Source organism: Mytilus californianus, unplaced genomic scaffold (assembly GCF_021869535.1).
Source record: "Mytilus californianus isolate M0D057914Y unplaced genomic scaffold, xbMytCali1.0.p SCAF_8, whole genome shotgun sequence".
NCBI lineage: Eukaryota > Metazoa > Mollusca > Bivalvia > Mytilida > Mytilidae > Mytilus > Mytilus californianus.
This window is the reverse complement of record NW_026262734.1, coordinates 22984287-23002584: the sequence shown is the minus strand read 5'-3', so window position 1 is coordinate 23002584 and position 18298 is coordinate 22984287. Positions and strand designations below refer to the sequence as shown.

General features: G+C 30.1%; 2 protein-coding genes across 4 annotated transcripts in view; one reads left to right on the top strand and one right to left on the bottom strand.

Moving 5' to 3' along the window:
- Nucleotides 1-8810, top strand: part of LOC127711539 (P2X purinoceptor 4-like) — a 34386-nt gene extending 25576 nt beyond the window's left edge. For 2 of the 3 annotated variants that reach the window (XM_052217619.1, XM_052217620.1), the window contains exons 11-12: nucleotides 3147-3176; nucleotides 6536-8810. In XM_052217619.1, coding sequence (XP_052073579.1) covers nucleotides 3147-3176; nucleotides 6536-6574 — 69 coding nt within the window. In that variant the 3' untranslated portion in view covers nucleotides 6575-8810. The remainder of the gene's footprint in view (nucleotides 1-3146; nucleotides 3177-6535) is intronic. The other variant, XM_052217621.1, reaches the window with a different exon arrangement.
- Nucleotides 8811-12562: 3752 nt separating this feature from the next.
- The window catches only part of LOC127711536 (general transcriptional corepressor trfA-like), a 32295-nt gene continuing 26559 nt past the window's right edge, over nucleotides 12563-18298 (bottom strand). The window contains exon 15 of the mRNA XM_052217615.1: nucleotides 12563-16474. Within this exon, the coding sequence (XP_052073575.1) occupies nucleotides 16301-16474 (174 nt within the window). The 3' untranslated portion in view covers nucleotides 12563-16300. The remainder of the gene's footprint in view (nucleotides 16475-18298) is intronic.

The following is an 18298-nucleotide window of genomic DNA, read 5'->3' as shown; positions in this document are numbered from 1 at the left end:
AAACCGATTAGTCGAGTATCATTTTGGTAATCGATACTTGGTACTACCGAGCGATACTTGAGTACTCGAGTACTCGTTGACATCCCTAGTAATTAGTGGTATTGAGATATTGCATGACCTGACTTGTTTAAGGTGTGCGTTACCTCGTATGAAACAGTTAAAAACAAACGATCTACATTTTGACATTTTCTGTAAAAAGAATATGAATGGATACAACCTTTTTAATTACGGACCAGTTTCAGTGTTTCAAATAGTTTAGACCTGGCACTATGAAAGAATAGTTTTTTTACCAATTTGTTTAAAAGAAAGAAAAAAAACAAATGTCAGGAGGAATGATACTATGTAATTTCTGTGTTAGGTTCTACTTTCATTCATATGTCAACTCTTAAAGAGTCATAAGGGAAGGACATTCAACTCTGAGGTCAGGGGTGGGAAATAATTAAAAAAAAAATTAAAAAAATTTCTGATTCCCCACTTTGAAGAAAAAATGAATAATTTGATGCTTGTGTAGTATGCTAGACTCCATGACAAACATGGCAAGTCTTTTGATTTTATCAATATGCAAACTAATCAGAATTTCTTATCATGTTGATAGTTTCACAATTTGTCATGCATAGTTTTTGAAAGGTGTCAGTTTGAATCCTTCATGTGTCAATCTACAAATAAAAAGTTGAAATGTCTGAAAGAAATGAGTGAATTTTTCTATAGAATTAAAGAATTAGACACAAATTTTTAGACTATGTCAATTAAAAAGTATGTCAAGACCTTTTTCAGGAACTCTGGTTATGGATGGCTTTTCAGTTATCTTTAACTTTAATAAAAGCTTGGTGAATCTTTGCAGATGTTTTAATTTATATCCAATAAACATGATAAAGAGCTAAAATAGAAAAAGTTTCAATCATCTAAAACCTGAAGGCATGCTCAGAATACAGGATTTAGCATCTTATATTTCAAAATTGTTTCGGGGGGTGGGGGGGGGGGGGGGGGGGTGGGGGGGAAATGTTTCTAGTTGAATCATTCATGTTTGACGGGTCTCAGTTGGATAGTTGACATTTTCTTCAACTATTAAAACAAAATTCAGACAAGGAATATCTGATGGATTACAAGCCCAAATGAATTAGGGGCTTAAAAAGTTATTGGTGCAGACTGTTTGGTATAAAATTAATTTGTGACTTGTGACAATGGAACTAATCTTGTACTTGCATGTATATTTCTTAGTATATGGCAAATGCTTTCACCAGCCCTATCACACTTTGATTTTTTTTATCAGATGAGAATCCAGACAGTAAATCACTGTGACCTACTTTGTGCAACTTTGACTTCAGATTTTTATCAGAAGTTTTTAGTGCTTGATATATGATCATCTTCACTGTAATATTTTTATAGATATAAATCAGTTTTATTTTGATTAAGGGCTGTTCCAGAAAGTAGTATGTCCCCTCTTGGGATATTTTTTTATGTAGATGGTCGTATCAGGAAGAATTGGAAATAAGTAGGTGGAATCATTCCTTATGAATCAATATCTGTAGGTGGTTGGTAATTTGGAGGATTCAGCAATATATAGGTGGGGTCTTTCTGTGATTCTTTGAAATAAAACGTAGAAAAACACCTTTTGACGCTTGAATCATACATTCCTTGTTTATTTTTGTCTCTCAGGTTAATTTTAAAATCATTGTGAAAACAATTAGAATTAACTCCCTTAGGGTAAATTTGAAATATTACAGATTATGTTATCTTTTTAATCAAATGAAGACATCTGTAAACATCAGTTTCCAAGTTATTATATTTATAAAAAAAAAGGGACTATGTTACCATAAGGATTTTAAAAAATATGGCTTGCTCTGATTTACATCAATTGTATGGGAAATATTGATTGAATATTTAAAAATACAATTATTTTGTATGTTCGAAATGAGAGAAAACTGCTATACAAAAACATGACCGAAGCTGCTAGTTGACAACTCTTTGTTGCACCAGGCATTCTGACAAATATTTGGCAGTAAGAGTACATTTAGGACACACAACATTGCCATTTTATCAGCATAGGTTTATGGATTCCAAATATTCTTTGCTTGTGTATGTCTTATTAATAGGTTTGGCAAAATGTACACATGGACTCTCTGGTAACAACCATCCAGGACAGTGATAACGAAACTTATCAAATGTTGTATTGCAAAAAATATTTCAAAATTTATAAAGAATAATTATCATGAATGTGATGAAGAATCCCTATGTTTACTGAATTAATTCACTTTATTTCAAATAAATTTTATTACATTTTCATTAAAAAAAAAGTAATATGAAAGGATCTTTTTTATACCCCTGCTCTGAAATAGGTGGGTATACTGTTTAGCACCTGTCTGTCCATCTGACTGTCTATTTGTCCATCAATCCATCTGTCCATCCCTTTGTCCATCCAAATTATTTTATGCCCATCCGTCACATTAAATTTCCATGGTATTTTTCGCAGGAACTACAAGTAAGAGCTTCCTGAAATTTGCTATCAGGCTTCATGTGGACATGCATGCTTCACCTTGTAATGTGTTTTCGGATTCATTTTTCTTAAAGGGGGTGGTACCATTAGTGAGCAATAGCTCACAGTTCTACTGGTTAATATTGGTACCCTTAGTGAGCAATAGCTCACAGCTCTACTGGTTAATATTTCTGCATTCAGTATACCAATAAAATGAGGCAGGTTCTACCTGAAGTCTGAAGAGTTCCTGAATGTTACTGATTATTTGAAAGTAGATTCTGCATTTGTTTGTTTTATTTATCATTATACTTTTTTGTTGTCTGATATACATATTTGAGGGAAGTAAAGTTAAGGCTTCTCAGATACAGATTTATTGAAAATCAATAGAATGATCACCATCATTGATGTTTAACAAAAAAACAGTATCACAGTTTTATCACAGCCAAGCTGTTGAAGACCCTTCTATCATTTATGCTCCATTAGAGCATTATAAACTCTGTTGCATTTTCTGGAACAGCCCTTAGTCACTTTCATTAATATGAAATATATAATTTGTCTTTCCTTTTTGCAATTAAAATTTACGGTATATGTTTACTTCTGTATGGGATGTAGGTTTATGTTACATAACCAGAAGGCTTTGTCCTATCACAATAACAATATTACCCAATTTCAGTTTGAAACACCTCTACAAATTGATCAACTGGTAAAGCATTTTAGTTCATTGCTTCAGTGAAAGGTTGTTAGTATGTAGTGAGTGCAGTGTTAAAAAAATAATGCTTACCATCCAAATCCAGTTTTTTAATGTCTGTGTCATGCTACTACTACTACTACAGGAGTGTTTAAAGACTTTTTAATGTGTGAATTTAAAAGATAATTTTGTGTGAAATGTTTTCACAGAAAAATAATGATGTAAAAGTTATGACTAAAGTCTATTGATACTTTGATAAATAACATTGATGTAAAAATAAGGAGATGTGGTATGATTACCATTGGGTCTATCTAATAAGACATAATTATTTATAATTCTTTTTTTAACATGTGTTTAAAGCATGAAGTCCAGCAAGTCTTTGATTACTGTTTCCAAGACTTACATTTGGTGACCTTGTTAGTACTACGACTGGGATAATTAACGATCTTGACTACCCATGAGGGTCTCACAAGGTCGTATGACTATTTTAGCCACTGATAGTTTTTTTTTTAGATGAAAACAAAATTTCTCACTTCATCTTTACATGTTTTCTATCCAATTTAGCCACTTGATCGGAGGCCAATACTAGCGGGAGAGATTGGAGCTCCAATACACAATGACGGACCACATAGTAATACTAATAACTTTACCCAATATAGATCACTGGATAGTGATTAGGTTTGTTCCCCCCAATGTGGCTACACTCTTCCCCACCTTTCCATATCACATGATAACCAGCACACAGTATGACATACAAAGTTTGATAATCTGCTATGAATATATGAATAAATTTATACAAGAAATTCTGAAATTATACTTCTGGATTTTTGGTCATGGAGCTAAATTACTCTAATATTGTGTATTAATTTGACATGTGCTCAAACTTTTTATTGAATAAAATTAAATCTATTTGCATATAGTTCCTATGTGAATCAAATTTATAAAATATTACTCTTTATGATTTAAGGTAATAAAAAAGCAAGAAATAATTTAAATTTTTAAAAAGTTTATTAGAAATTGAAATAGTATTTTATTAGTATTATGTACTTGTGGAAATATTAAATAATGTGAAGTATAAACTGTGTATTGATATCAAAGTTTATATCAGACATTTTCCTGAAAAATACAAACTTCAAGGGAGACAATTTAAGCAAAGACCCCTTTCAAACTTGGACATTTAGATCGATTAAACTAGATGGGTTCACTTTAGATCAATTTAAGCCCAATGTGAACGCATTGAATCGATTTTTTATCGGTCTAAACTAAAACACCAAAAGAGGTAGTTTAGTTTGAATCAATCTTACGTTAAATGTGAACGCAGAGATCGATCTTAACTAGTACGAAAATAATTTGTGCACATGAATGGCGGCAAAATTACAAGAACAATTTATTACAAAATGAATGACCGACATAAAAGGGCTGAAAATTAACGAAAACTATACGAACAGCGGTATCAACATTTGAACTTGTAATTCAGAATATTAATTCTAGTGAAACAATAACTTCATCCAGTATATTTTTGTACAAGCATGTGTATCAACACATTAATTTGATTTAATATTTTTATTTATACACAGTGTCTAGAATTTCACGGGTAATTAGGTCATATAGATTGCATTTTTAAATTGTAGTGTGAACGCAGTGGTTCAGATTAGAACCATAGAGATCATTAGGATTAAAGATAATGTGAACGCTAACTGGTTTTATTTAAATCGATTCAAAAAATGCTTGTGTAAACGATGTCTTTGTTATCCAAAATTATAAACAATTGACATTTACAAGTTCACTTAACTATTGTTTATGTTTCATTTTTATTTAAACAAAATTCTGCAAGATTAAGATCTATAAAAGTAAGATACATTTAACCAAGTAGTATATATATCCCTTTCAATAAATGAACAGAGAGTTTCCAATGACTGATTTGAATAAAACATTTGCATCATAGAAATGATTTAAAGTATTCAATAAATTACATGTTACGATGTACCGCCGTACTGATATTCTTCTTTTTGTCATTAAGTCAGATCACTGATTCAACTAGCTGGCTCACAGCATCAATAGTGCTTTGATTTCAGCTTTGTAATGAAAAGACAGCTTAAGCTTTGTAGGGAATCATTTTACATGTGTTTCATGCTTTATATCCTGATATGGAAAAAATATATATAAAATACATGATTTTGTATCAATTATTGATGAGGAATATGAAAATTTATTGCTATCACATTCATGTAAGCAAAACATTCTGGATCCATTCCTGTCCTTGATCATCATGCACATATACCTTCCAAAATTGAAAAGCACACAAAATATACCACCTGGTAATTTGAAAACTGTAAATACAGAAATTATTGCATGCATTTAATATTGCGATTTTTGAAGAAATGACAAAAATGTGAGATTAATTATTGCAGTTTCAGGAAAATCTGCATACAAATATATGTATCTGATATCAGAATGGGAGTATTTATTATTGTAATACTCACCCAGTCGAATTATTCACATTAATAAAAACCTTGCAATAATTTCTGAATTTACAGTAGTCTAATGAAAATTTGTATGGTGCTTTCAAAGGCAGTTTGAAAAGAAAATATCAAAGATACTATTGCACAAATTGTAATATATATGTATACCTAACTGGACAATTTAGAATTGTATAGAAGTATTGTGCCAATTTATATTGATTATCTACAAATTATTTGTAGTTCAAAATAGATTAGACAAATTTTGCATTCAGATCAAGTAAAAATGATACAACAGCTAACAGTTGAAATATCTTTTGGCCTTGCCTATGATAGTAGGATAAGGGGCCTAGGGGGCATTATGTTTTCTGGTATGTTTGTCTATCCATCCCTATGTCAAGTTAAAGTTTTAGCTAGGTTGCCGTTTTGGTTTATCACATCAACTTTTAAGTTAGCACATATAAAAATAAGGAGATGTGGTATGATTGCCAACTACCAAAAAATCCACCACAGTTCAAATGAAGTTGATGTAAGCAATTATAGGCAACTGTACGGCCTTCAACAATGAGAAAAACCATACCGTATAGTCAGCTATAAATGGCTCGGCATGAAAAATATGACATGTTCATTATGATATAAATATTTGCCAAATTAAGGTTTTGACCTAGATTTTTTAGTTCACTCAGCATGGAAATGTAATATTGTGAGAGGCTGTGGTGTCCTATGGACACATATATGATCGCTTATAATAAAACTGTAAAAAGTTGTATAATATAACATAATGTACACATATGTAATAATTTGACACTATAAATTACATAAATAAACCTATTTTATCATATTTCATCATTTGAACAGACATAAGGTTTTCAAATATTGAGTAAAGCTTTATGTGTAGTTTATTTTATTTTTCAGCAACTGGACGGCCAAAATGATGAGGACAAATCTGAATGAACTTTTTTTACATTTTGATGTTGTAGAAAGTCTACTGTCTACGCATAAAAATATTGCCACATCATTTTTCAACATTTTGGTAGAGAAAAAGTCGAAGAATTCTGAATTGGAAAGTGCCATATCATCCAACAAAACATATACAAATATGAAATTGATAACATTTATGACATTTTGGTCCTGACATTGATATCTTTATATGAACAAGAAACTTATGTCACAAAAAGAAAAATGTGCATTTTTAAACAAAAGTTACATAATGAAAACTGTAAAGGGGAGGGGGTCTTGAGAGGAAGCAGGAACAGTGAGAGTAAACGGAGTTACTGAGGGAGTGTGGTAAAAGGAAAATTAGAGTAAAGGAGCAGAAAGACACAAAGAGGGAACATATTTTCCTGCATACCTTCACAACATTAATCAGAATAATGAGTATTTACCATGGGAGCTGTACAGACTCCTTTGGGTCTCTATATTGTTCTATAGTAACATTACCAATATTTACAAATAGCAAACAATTATTTTTTATATGATTTTGTTTAGAGTATTAGGATGTCAATAATCATTACCTACTTATTTATAAATTTTAATATGATCAATTAGAAATCCTGTATATACCACATTTGACTGTATTGAGCTCTCTGGTACTTTCAAATTCAAATGGAGACATACATTAAACAAAAACTTATTTATTTTGATGTTCAAGTTTATTTTTTAGAATTACTTTTTTATGTTTTATAGATACTTATTTTGTGATACATAAGACATATACATTATGGGACTCTTGTACCTTTTATAGCATAGAAATTGTTAACTATTGGTCACAAAAAAATGTTAAATTAAGTATGAAGTGAAAAATTTGAGAATGTGCATGTAAGTGTAGGAGAGTTGAAATATATCAAATATGGTATTTAATTTTAAGCATCCATGATCTTGTCATAATTTATCAATTCAAATGAGTTTGGATTTCTAGTATATAGATGCAGATTTAGGATTTTGAAAAAGGGGGGCAGAGGGCCCCAAATTAGGCAACCTTTGGAGTGGGACATGTAAAATGTATACGTATTATTAATATGTAGCTCATTAAGGGGTCTCCTAACCCCTTGTCCCCCTCCCACTAAATCTGTCTCTGATATATATATTGTGAATTACATATGTTGTTATATATAATCTTTATCAAGCATAATTTATGTCCCATAGTTTTATATGAGATAGGTAACTTTTACTTTTCTTGCTTGTTCAATGTTATGAATAATGTTTGTTTCTGTGCATTTTATTTAAATCTTTCAGAATGTGATTTTTTAATTCTAATGCAACATCGTTTGTTACGATCATTTGATTGGATAACGCACCAGATTTCATGGCTAACGCGTCACCAGTAAACTTAATTATGCGACCATAAAATCACCAATTGATGCCAACAGAGCTTAGAATACAATACAGTTATCTCCGAAGGTAAAAGTTTATAAATTTGCTTCTCATTTGAATTTTATAATGCTTTGATTTATATTTTCCTTTAGATACATAGATAAACTCATTATAGATACCAAGCTTAAAATTTTGTATGCCAGACTTGCATTTCGTCTACAAAAGGTATCTATAACTTAAAATATTTATATATAGCATTTTTCATGCTGTGTGTCCAATTCATATACCTCAGAAATCATTTGTTTAATGAAAGTAAACATTCATTATGCAGCTGCATTTCAATTAAGAAGTCATATCCATAACTCAAAAGGAGTACATATATCTAAAAAATTTAAGGCAACATCATACATTTGTGTGATGAAGTTACTTATGTTTGACCTGACCTCAATTGTTCCCACCTAAAATTTGTGTTAGAAGATACTGGAGACAGTTAAAAATTGTGTTGTTAAAATGGATAAATGCATATAACTTCAGATACAATACAATTTATTACACCTGTGTTAGTACAAAATTGTTTATGAAAAACAGTGTTTCAGGACTCACAGGACTCAATGTATCTTCAGTCTTATTAAACATTTATAAAAATGTACATCTTTAACATTTTATTAGTGGGTTTTGAAAGATCATAACATAAATATTTCATCAAAGATACCTGTGATTTGCAATTTTATATATGATATTTTGATATATATATTCATAATTATTGAAATTTGTTAAATATGTCATATGTAACATTTTTGTATGCTATTTACTATTATGAATATTGTTTGTATATCATGTCAGTTCATTTTGACAATAAAACCGTGATTTGAATCATTGACATTTTTTTGCTTCTATAAAACTTTATCCTTATATAGTTGTCTCTGGTAACATTTCCAAAATCCATACGAATGGGATCTCTGTTTGATAGAAGTGTTTTAACGGGAAACTTTGTGTATTTCATATTTTTATTGCTTTTTATGATTTTTTTTGTTCTTACTCTATGCAGTTGAATTACCAGTGGTTAAAAAATCTACCAATAAACATTGAAAATTACCTGTCTGTTGTTAAAGACAGTATGTTGGCCTCGAGATGTCTTTTGTTGAAAGACATTATAATAACAATAATAATAATTCTTTATTTAAGGAGGGTTACACAGTTAGCTATAACACTAATCTTCCCTGATGCCCTCATGAAATGCAATGACATATAACAAACAAACAAATTACAAAATAATCAAACGAACACACACATATAAGAAAAATCAAATAAGAAATTGTTATGAAATATACAATTTTCAAAACAGGTAAAAATTATGAATTCATATAGTATTGGCATCATTCAAATTATCTCAACAATATTTAAAGTTTAAGTGTGTGAAAATTATTATGCATATAAAATTACACAGCTTCTTAATGTTCCAACAAATAATTTTTTAAATCGTTTTTGAATGAGCTTGTACTTGAGGTTGATTTTTTCAGGGATATTGGTAAGTTATTCCATAATATAGTTCCTGATTATATAAAAGATTTCTTATACAGCTCTGTTTTGGCTTTTGGAACTTGCAATTTTTTGCAAGACATATTCCTCAAACAATATTGGTTTATTTCTGGCATTTCTTTAAATTTTTCAGTTAAATATACAGGGCTTCATTCATAAGGCATTTCTGCATCAAAACAGATTATGGTATGAGATTCTGTTCTCTACTGTTATCCATCCAAGCTGTTTAAACAGAGGTGCTGATGATGAAAGTGGATCAGCATCTAAAATTAGTCTTGCAGCCCTTTTCTGCAAATTTATTATTCTTACTAGCTCATTTTTAGCACAACCACTACAAATAATACAACAATAATCTATCAGTGGGAGAATATAACCAATATAAAATAATTTTCTTGAATCAATATTTAGAAATTTCTTGATTTTAGAGAGTAAATGAAGTCTAGATGATATTGATGAACATAAGTAATTAACATGGCCTGTCCATGACAGATTAGAGTCAATTCTAACACATAAAAGTTTTTCAATTGATGATTTTTGAAGAATATTATTCTCAATAATTAGAACTGGTTCTGCTTGATTTAAACACAGCCTTGTCTTGTACATTTTGTTTTTTCCGAATTTATGAACATGTTATTTTCTTGACACCATTTTTCAACACATTGAAGATCATCTTGTACTTTTAATAGCATATCAGCAATACTCTTTCCTGATGTATGCATAGTTGTGTCATCAGCATTCAATTCTGTATGGCAGTTTTTGATGTGTAATGGTAGGTCATTTATGTACAAAACAAACAAAATGGGACCAAGCATAACACCAAATGTTGACCTCTAGATGTCTGTTGTTGAAGAAATTATGTTGACCTCTAGATGTCCTTTGTTGAAGACATTATGTTGACCTCTAGATGTCCTTTGTTGAAGACATTATGTTAACCTCTGGATGTCTTTTGTTGAAGACATTATGTTGACCTCTGGATGTCTTTTATTGAAGACATTATGTTGGCCTCTAGATGTCTTTTGTTGAAGGCAGTATGTTGGCCTCTAGATGTCTGTTGTTGAAGACATTATGTTGACCTCTAGATGTCTGTTGTTGAAGACATTATGTTGACCTATAGATGTCTATGTTGAAGACAGTATGTTAACCTCTAGATGTCTATGTTGAAGACAGTATTTTAACCTGTAGATGTCTGTTATTGAAGACAGTATGTTGACCTCTAGATGTCTTTTGTTGAAGACATTATGTTGACCTGCAGATGTCTGTTGTTGAAGACATTATGTTGACCTCTAGATGTCCTTGTTTTTTTACTGTCTCGTAGGTAAATACCCACATCTTCTTTCATTCATATTCAAATAAATCTGATTATTAATAGGCAAATGAGCAAAACAACAAGTCACATAGTGAGTTTGTTTGAACAGGAGAATCCACTACTTTTGTCAAATGATGTCAAATGGGGGGACTAGGAAATTTTTCCTAATAATGAGAATTTGATTTCCCTCTCCAGGTTTGTGAAAAATAACAATGGGAGGCTCTCGAGATATTCTGAGAGTTGAAGCTATATCAAAACAGTTATTTTTTTATCTGTTCTGTAATCCCTTGTCCTATACATATATTGACGGAACTAAAAAGTTCACGTCTATAATTGAAAACCATTTAAACCATGTACTTATGCAGTTTATAATTCACTTCAACAAGCATCTGATGTAGATTTACCAGTTTAAAAATTTCAGTAATTTGTTCTGAAATGTTCTGGAATACTGTACAAATATATCATGCATTTAAGCAAGGCTTTTGTTCAGTTCATTTGGTATTTTTATTATTTCCTGATTACAGTACAATTAAAAATATAAAGAGGTTTCAGCACTGGGTCTTTATCAATACTGGTGGACTGTTAATCCACTAGGGCTTAATCTGCTCAATAGTCAGTGCTTTGGTGGTATGGACATGGTTTTTAACATACCTTTTTCAAACTCTGTTAAAATATTTAGAAATTTTTAGGAACTAAGATTCCAACTAACTTTACTTTAGAAATTAGATGGATTTGGATATTCTTTTTTTGTTTCTTTTGGTCACAAAGCTCCTCAACTATTTAAGTATTTTTACAGGACTTAAATTTTGTTGTACATTCATTTTTTCATTTATAAAATTCAAATCCAAAAGTCTTGAACAGAGTCAGATTTTAAGAAAACATATAAAATCATCTTTTATTAAAAAATGTTTATTTGACAACATCCCATCATTTTAGTTAAGAGGTACAACAAATGTATATTGGTATGTAACAGTGGTGAGTAATTTTCCACTGCACTATCTGACATCTAATCTTTGATCTCTGGCACAGTAAGCATCCACTTTACCAACTGTGGAGGTTAGTTATATCTGTACATCTACTAGTTAAAGAGAAGTACCAGTACTGTTATACTTTATCTTCTTCAAGAGACATTACACCATTAAACAGCCCAAAGCTTAAAGATAGTTAAACTCACTTAGTCTATTTAAACTGGTGGGTGGTTGTCTTGCCTGAAACAAAAGGGGAGGTATTCAAGACATAGGAGCCTCTGGCCTTTGTTAGTCTTGAATATTTTTTTTAGTTTTAGTTCATTTATATGTTTCTGAGTTTAATGTGACGTCCATTTTCACTGAACTAGTACACATTTTTGTTTAGGGGCCAGCTGAAGCCCACCTCCAGGTGCGGATTTTTGTGTTGAAGACCCATTGGTGGCCTTGGGCCGTTTTTCTGCTCTTTGGTCGGGTTGTTGTCTCTTTGACACATTCCCCATTTCCATTCTCCATTTTATAGGTATTACACAACCTGAGAAAAGTGTGACAATTTTTAAAAATTCATTAAACATATGGAACAACAAACAGGAAGTAGGGGTCTGACAGATCAAATAAGTGCTCACACATTTAAAAAATGAATCACTCAAGCTGCTGGCCAAATATGAAGTCATGCTGTTAAGAAATAAAGAAATACCTAAGGAAAGTGTGATTTAAATATTTGTTTGACGAGCAGAAGACTAAGGGGGGGGGGGGGGGCAAGGTGATTGCAATATGGTTCCCACTCCTATACGGGTATAATAAATAATAAAACAAAAACATTTTGTATATATATTTTATTTTCTAACTGTCATACTATAAAAGTAGCTGCAATTAAATGAAAAAAAGATGTTTCAATACATAACAATGTTAAACAGAAAATCACAACAAATGAACATGGCCACTTTAAAATAGGATGGACTTCAAGAAAACGCAATAATTATTTTTCTCTAGGAATATTTCACTTCTTCTAATGAAGTCAAAAAAAAATACCTTAAAAATATCATAGTTTTTTTCTTTTACCTATTTTACCAATTCTACTCTTTTACTTGAATATTTTCCTAGATGAGAAAACAGTGGTGATATTCAGCAACTACTGTGTATAACCAAATAACAAAATGCGCATTTGTGGTAACAATTAAAAAAACAACAAAAACTTGTATCATAATTCTAACAAAAAAAAATGTGAAAATTCTGATGAAAAACTTTGAAACTGACATTATTTGCTTGTGGCTATTTCACAATTTTAAAAAAATGTGGTATATAAACTTAGAACAGTTAACGACTTTTTTCCTTCCTTGTGAGAAAGGGAAAAAATCAAAATGTTAAACAAAACCATTATTAAACACACTAAAACAGTTTAAAACAATTACACCTATTGGTCAGCAAGTAGTTTTTGATCTTGTATCTGGTAGGCCAAAATGCATGTGATGTAATGTTTGATCAAGAGTCTTTACTTTCCCTGAAAACCAATACATTAATACCTACCAAGCACAATGGCAAGAATTACTTACTGACCACATGACATATCACAAAGATATCACAGTCTATGAGTAGTTAGTTAAACCTGAGGTGACTGATAATACATAACATGTACCAGACTGATGATGTAGCTGTGTATATAATACAATATATGCAAATGAGTTGGTAACATCTTGCAAGTATTTAAAACATTTAAATAAAACAGATTTATTATCTGTACAAGGCACAATAAAGATAAACAAGAAGAAACATCACAAAATTTAAGGCAACAAAAAACTTCACATAAATTTAGAGTCCCAAATATTTTTCTATTGAAAATTTGCTGAAGCTGAAATAAAATAGCTGTACAGGTTAAGAGTTGTTTTTTAATGAACTAAATTTATGTGGACACTAGTTTGAAATAATTCAAATTATCAACAGTTTGTTTTGTTTATTTTCATCCAATATAACAATACTTTGAAGGTTCATCAAAGTTTATGAAACATACAAGTGATTCTCGAATACATGATATACAATTAAGGACTATTCAAAGAAAAAAATGGATTGGGGGTTGGACAACACTTCTTTTTTCATTCTCAACCACTCCCTTTACCCATTAAAAAAGATATTCTGTGGTGACCAAACCTTCCATACATTTTTTCCTGTAATAGCCCTAACTTCCTTTGAGTATAAAAACTGATATGTTTTCTGTATTAAATAGAATATACATTAGTATATAAATAACAACAAAATGGACGGTAAAAGTATCACAGTTATAGGTATAACAACAAAGCATATAGTTAACATATCAACATTTTATAAACATACAAACAGCTGTGCCATGAAAGCATGATATGGCCGTTCCCCTATCGTTGTCAAATAAGCCTTTAATTTTGTTCAACAAAATTCATGAGGGGATGTAAACACATTTGTTCATGAAATAAGTTCTGCCTGTACATTTGGAATGACAATAGCCGAAATCTTCAATGTCAAATGGAGCTTACTGTTCATAAGATTCTGTACAAGTTTAATGATATTTATTTAAAACAAACTTTTGTTATAGTGCCCTATTTGAAATGTGAATGGAAGGATGTTATTCCATAATGCATTATTTTTTTATTTGAATGTAAATTAACAAAAGGACTAACACAGAAGTTTTCACATCTAATATTTAAATCAAATTCTCCCTTGCATGCAATATGTATTTTATTTTAACATGTTATGTCAGCAAATAGCTATAATGCCTTTCAATTTATTGCCAAATTTCCAATACTATCTACCAAATGTAAATGTACTTTTTACTTAAAATATTACATGAAAATGATTTCTATCATTAGGCAACATATCAGATCATTTCTTGGTCAAGTTCCTTTGTATTTCTATTAAGGTTCAATCATACACAACAGATGTTCTGTTGCTGAACAAAGGAATGCACACTGTGAGATAAACATTCCTTTTTTTGCTTATAACCTTTTTCTCGATATTTAAGGCATTAAAAAATTGATACGTTTCTAGATTCATTAAAACAGTAATAAAAAACATTTAAATAAGACAAACAAAATTCTCTTTAAAATTTGATTTGGCACATGATGAATGAGATGAAAAATGTGCTCATCTATATACAGTGCTATATTATATATAAATATACATATCAGGTTTAAAAAAATCTAGACATGATCAAGAATTTTAAGAATTCTTTATGTAAAAGTTTGTCAGAAAAATTCATAAATATCTATTTAATACTTCATAAGGGCTGTTCAATTAAAACATACATTGTGACCAGGGAAGGCACTTTGAAAATAAGGTTACCATCTATATAGGCAATTTGAGTACTTCTATTACACATTCACTATTCTAAATACCCACCCTTAGATGAGACTTTGAAGTGCTTTCCATGGGGCTCGTGTATGTTTTTTTTATTAAATAACCCTAAATGCAAAAATAAAAAACAAAGGAATTTTTCTTTTCCTAGAAATTTATTAAAATTATACCAATGCCACAAAAATTAAATCTTTAGCATTTCCACAGGCCAGTTTGAAAAAATACTTCAAGTAGGCTTGGCATTCTTCTTATCATTTTCAACATCAAATATCTTTTTGAATCAGAGCTATAGCTATAGTCTATTTGAATGTTTTTTGCCTATGAACAAGTCCATTAACAAGGTTTTTTACAATTCAATATCTTCTGATCATTTTTCACTCCAAAGTATAAAAACCAAAGTTTCCGTTTGTTTAAAAAAGAGTAAAATAAATACATAGAGAATAAAACTTATAAGCTTAATAATGTATCAAGTAAAATTATTATATCTTAGTCATACAACTATGCTTGTAAATAACCGTATGACAATTCCTTAAGAAAAATAAAGAAAAAATAAATATATATATATATAATTTAGACTTGTTTATATATATATATACATATATATTTGTGTATATGTGTAATTGTGTGTGTTTATATATATATATATATCCTCTTTTAACAAACATTGGGTTGTAAATAAATAACATATAAATCTTAACATATTTTAACAAAGTATAAAAATATAAATGTTCTAACATTTAAAGCACATTTACAAACCATAACTTTACATTGCTGATACTACTTTTCCTTTTTACTACATTCAATATTTCCCATTGAAGTTTTACACTAATAAATAAGAAGAAATTATATTTTCAGCCCTGAAAAAATTATCTAAAATTTATTAATACTATTTTCTATCTTCCTTGTGTTGATACAACTACCATCTATTTCCATTAAACTAAACATTGCTAAAGAGAAACAATCCGGTAATTTCTGAATTAGAGAAACCTTTATTGATTTCACATTTTCTTAATACCCTTTACCTTTAGTCTTAGTTTAACTACAGGGAAACTACAATGTAGATGTAGATTAAAAACAACATGTTAAATTTTTTGGAAGAAAAATGCTAAATAAATAAATGAGTTTTTGAAGAAATTCCAATAGGAAATTTCAATATCCTGCAATACACAAATAAATAAATAACATATACAGACTAGTCATTGTAATATGGACGGAATATAAAAACTAATTATAAAACTATGATGAAGTACTGCTAGAACGTCCCCCTGTAGGTGGGCGTGACCTCCGATGAGGTGATGGACTTTTCCTTCGGTACGATGCACTGGTACGGCCTGACTGTACACTGGATCTACCAGACTGTGGTAGTGGAGGTTTAGCACTTGTAGGAGTCATTCTTGCTGTTCTGTTGTCCTACAAATCAAAAATGGCTATTTTAAATTCAAATTAACAGTAATTAAACTTATGGTGTTGTCATGACCAAAACACACTTTAAATACTGGTATATAAACCAAATATCATTTTAAATCTTGAACACAGATAACAATATAACTGTATTAAACATAATTTTCTGGAAGATTTATTCTGTGAAAACTTATGTATTTATCTAGAAACACATGATAAAAAATCTACTACACTTTTAGTTTTTATCCAGTCATAAATATTTGGGTACTTTGCCTGCATCAGACTATGGGCTATGTTTTCTAAAATAATTCTCATTACAAACATGTGCATTTTCTTATTTTCTTTCAGACACAAATTTCAACTCCAACATTAATGTAAGGTGTTAAAAAAAGTAAATGTTTAAAGTACTTTCTGCAATATACATGTTTTACACATGACTTCTTAACTTAAATATAATTAGTGCAAAATGATTCTGTAATTATCATATCTAGATGCTATGCTGATACAAATTGATATATCTTACATGAAAAATTCTGCATTCAAACATCACATGATCATTGGTTTCTGTTGAATATGTTTATTTTTTAGCATAAATCAGGGCATTGACTTGTTTAAGTATAGACAATATTTTCAACTTTTAAATTGCATGTGATGATCAATTCTCGACAAGGACAATATAATGTTTCTATTTATTTATTACCTATTTGTAAATGATTTTGATACAGTTATTAAACTTCATTTCACACAATTTCTATGTAAGCTCAGAAACACCAACAACTCAGAGCTTTGAAAAGTCTAGTCTAGAGTCTAGCAATTGAAGTTAATCAAGAATAAATAAATCTAGGACATTGTTAATACTATATTTTGTAGTAGAACACTGATGCTTCAGTTAATACATTCAAAAGTATGGCATGCTGGTTTGTCCCTTTTCAAATAAATACACTTAATTCAATACCAGCTAAGAATTTATTAGTTGAAAATTCTATAAAGATATATTAAATTAGTGAGTTTGAAATGATTGGTAGTTGTGTTTATAATTTTCTATACCAAGTTTTATAAGTATCTTTTTCAAATAAACGAGTGTGAATATTATATGATTAAAATTTGGTCTGAAAAATTAACTCGACAAATTTTTGGGGAGATATAAATGCAAAATGTAAACTGTAAGGTTTTTCAATGTGAATGCATATTGACTACAATTTTTAGGTTAGTTTAGGGGTAAAATTTGATTTTTTATTTGTAGCAATTTGCAAAACTGCTCAGTTTTGACTGTTCATTTGAATTTTAATAAATTGTACAGGGTAATCCTACATTAAAGTCAAAAGTTGAGTAAAAATTTAGACCCAGGCATCCTCTTATTGAACCTTGTTCTCCATCATAACTAAATAAAAAATATCATTCAACTGCAATCTTCATTACTCTTTTGCACCAAAAAGTCAAAAATTCAAAGAATATGCAAACAAATGTAAACCCTATAAGCTAACAAGTTGAACTGTGGGTTACTGCTCACTAATGTGACACTTGCTATAAGTATTCGGTAACAGGAAATTGATAAGAGATGGATGGGAAAATGCATCACACAGTAAAGCATGCTCACATGAAGTTTGATACCAAATTTCAGGAAGCTCTGATTTGTAATGCCTGAGAAGTCAGGAGCCTGTAATTCAGTTGTTGTCCATTGTTGCTGTATATAATATTTGTTTTTCTTTTGTTGTTCCCTACATAAATCAGGGCGTTGGTTTTCTTTTTGGATTGTTTTAAATTTAGTTATGTCAGGCACTTTTATAGCTTGCTATGCAGTATGGGTTTTTCTCATCTATAGCTGCCAACTTT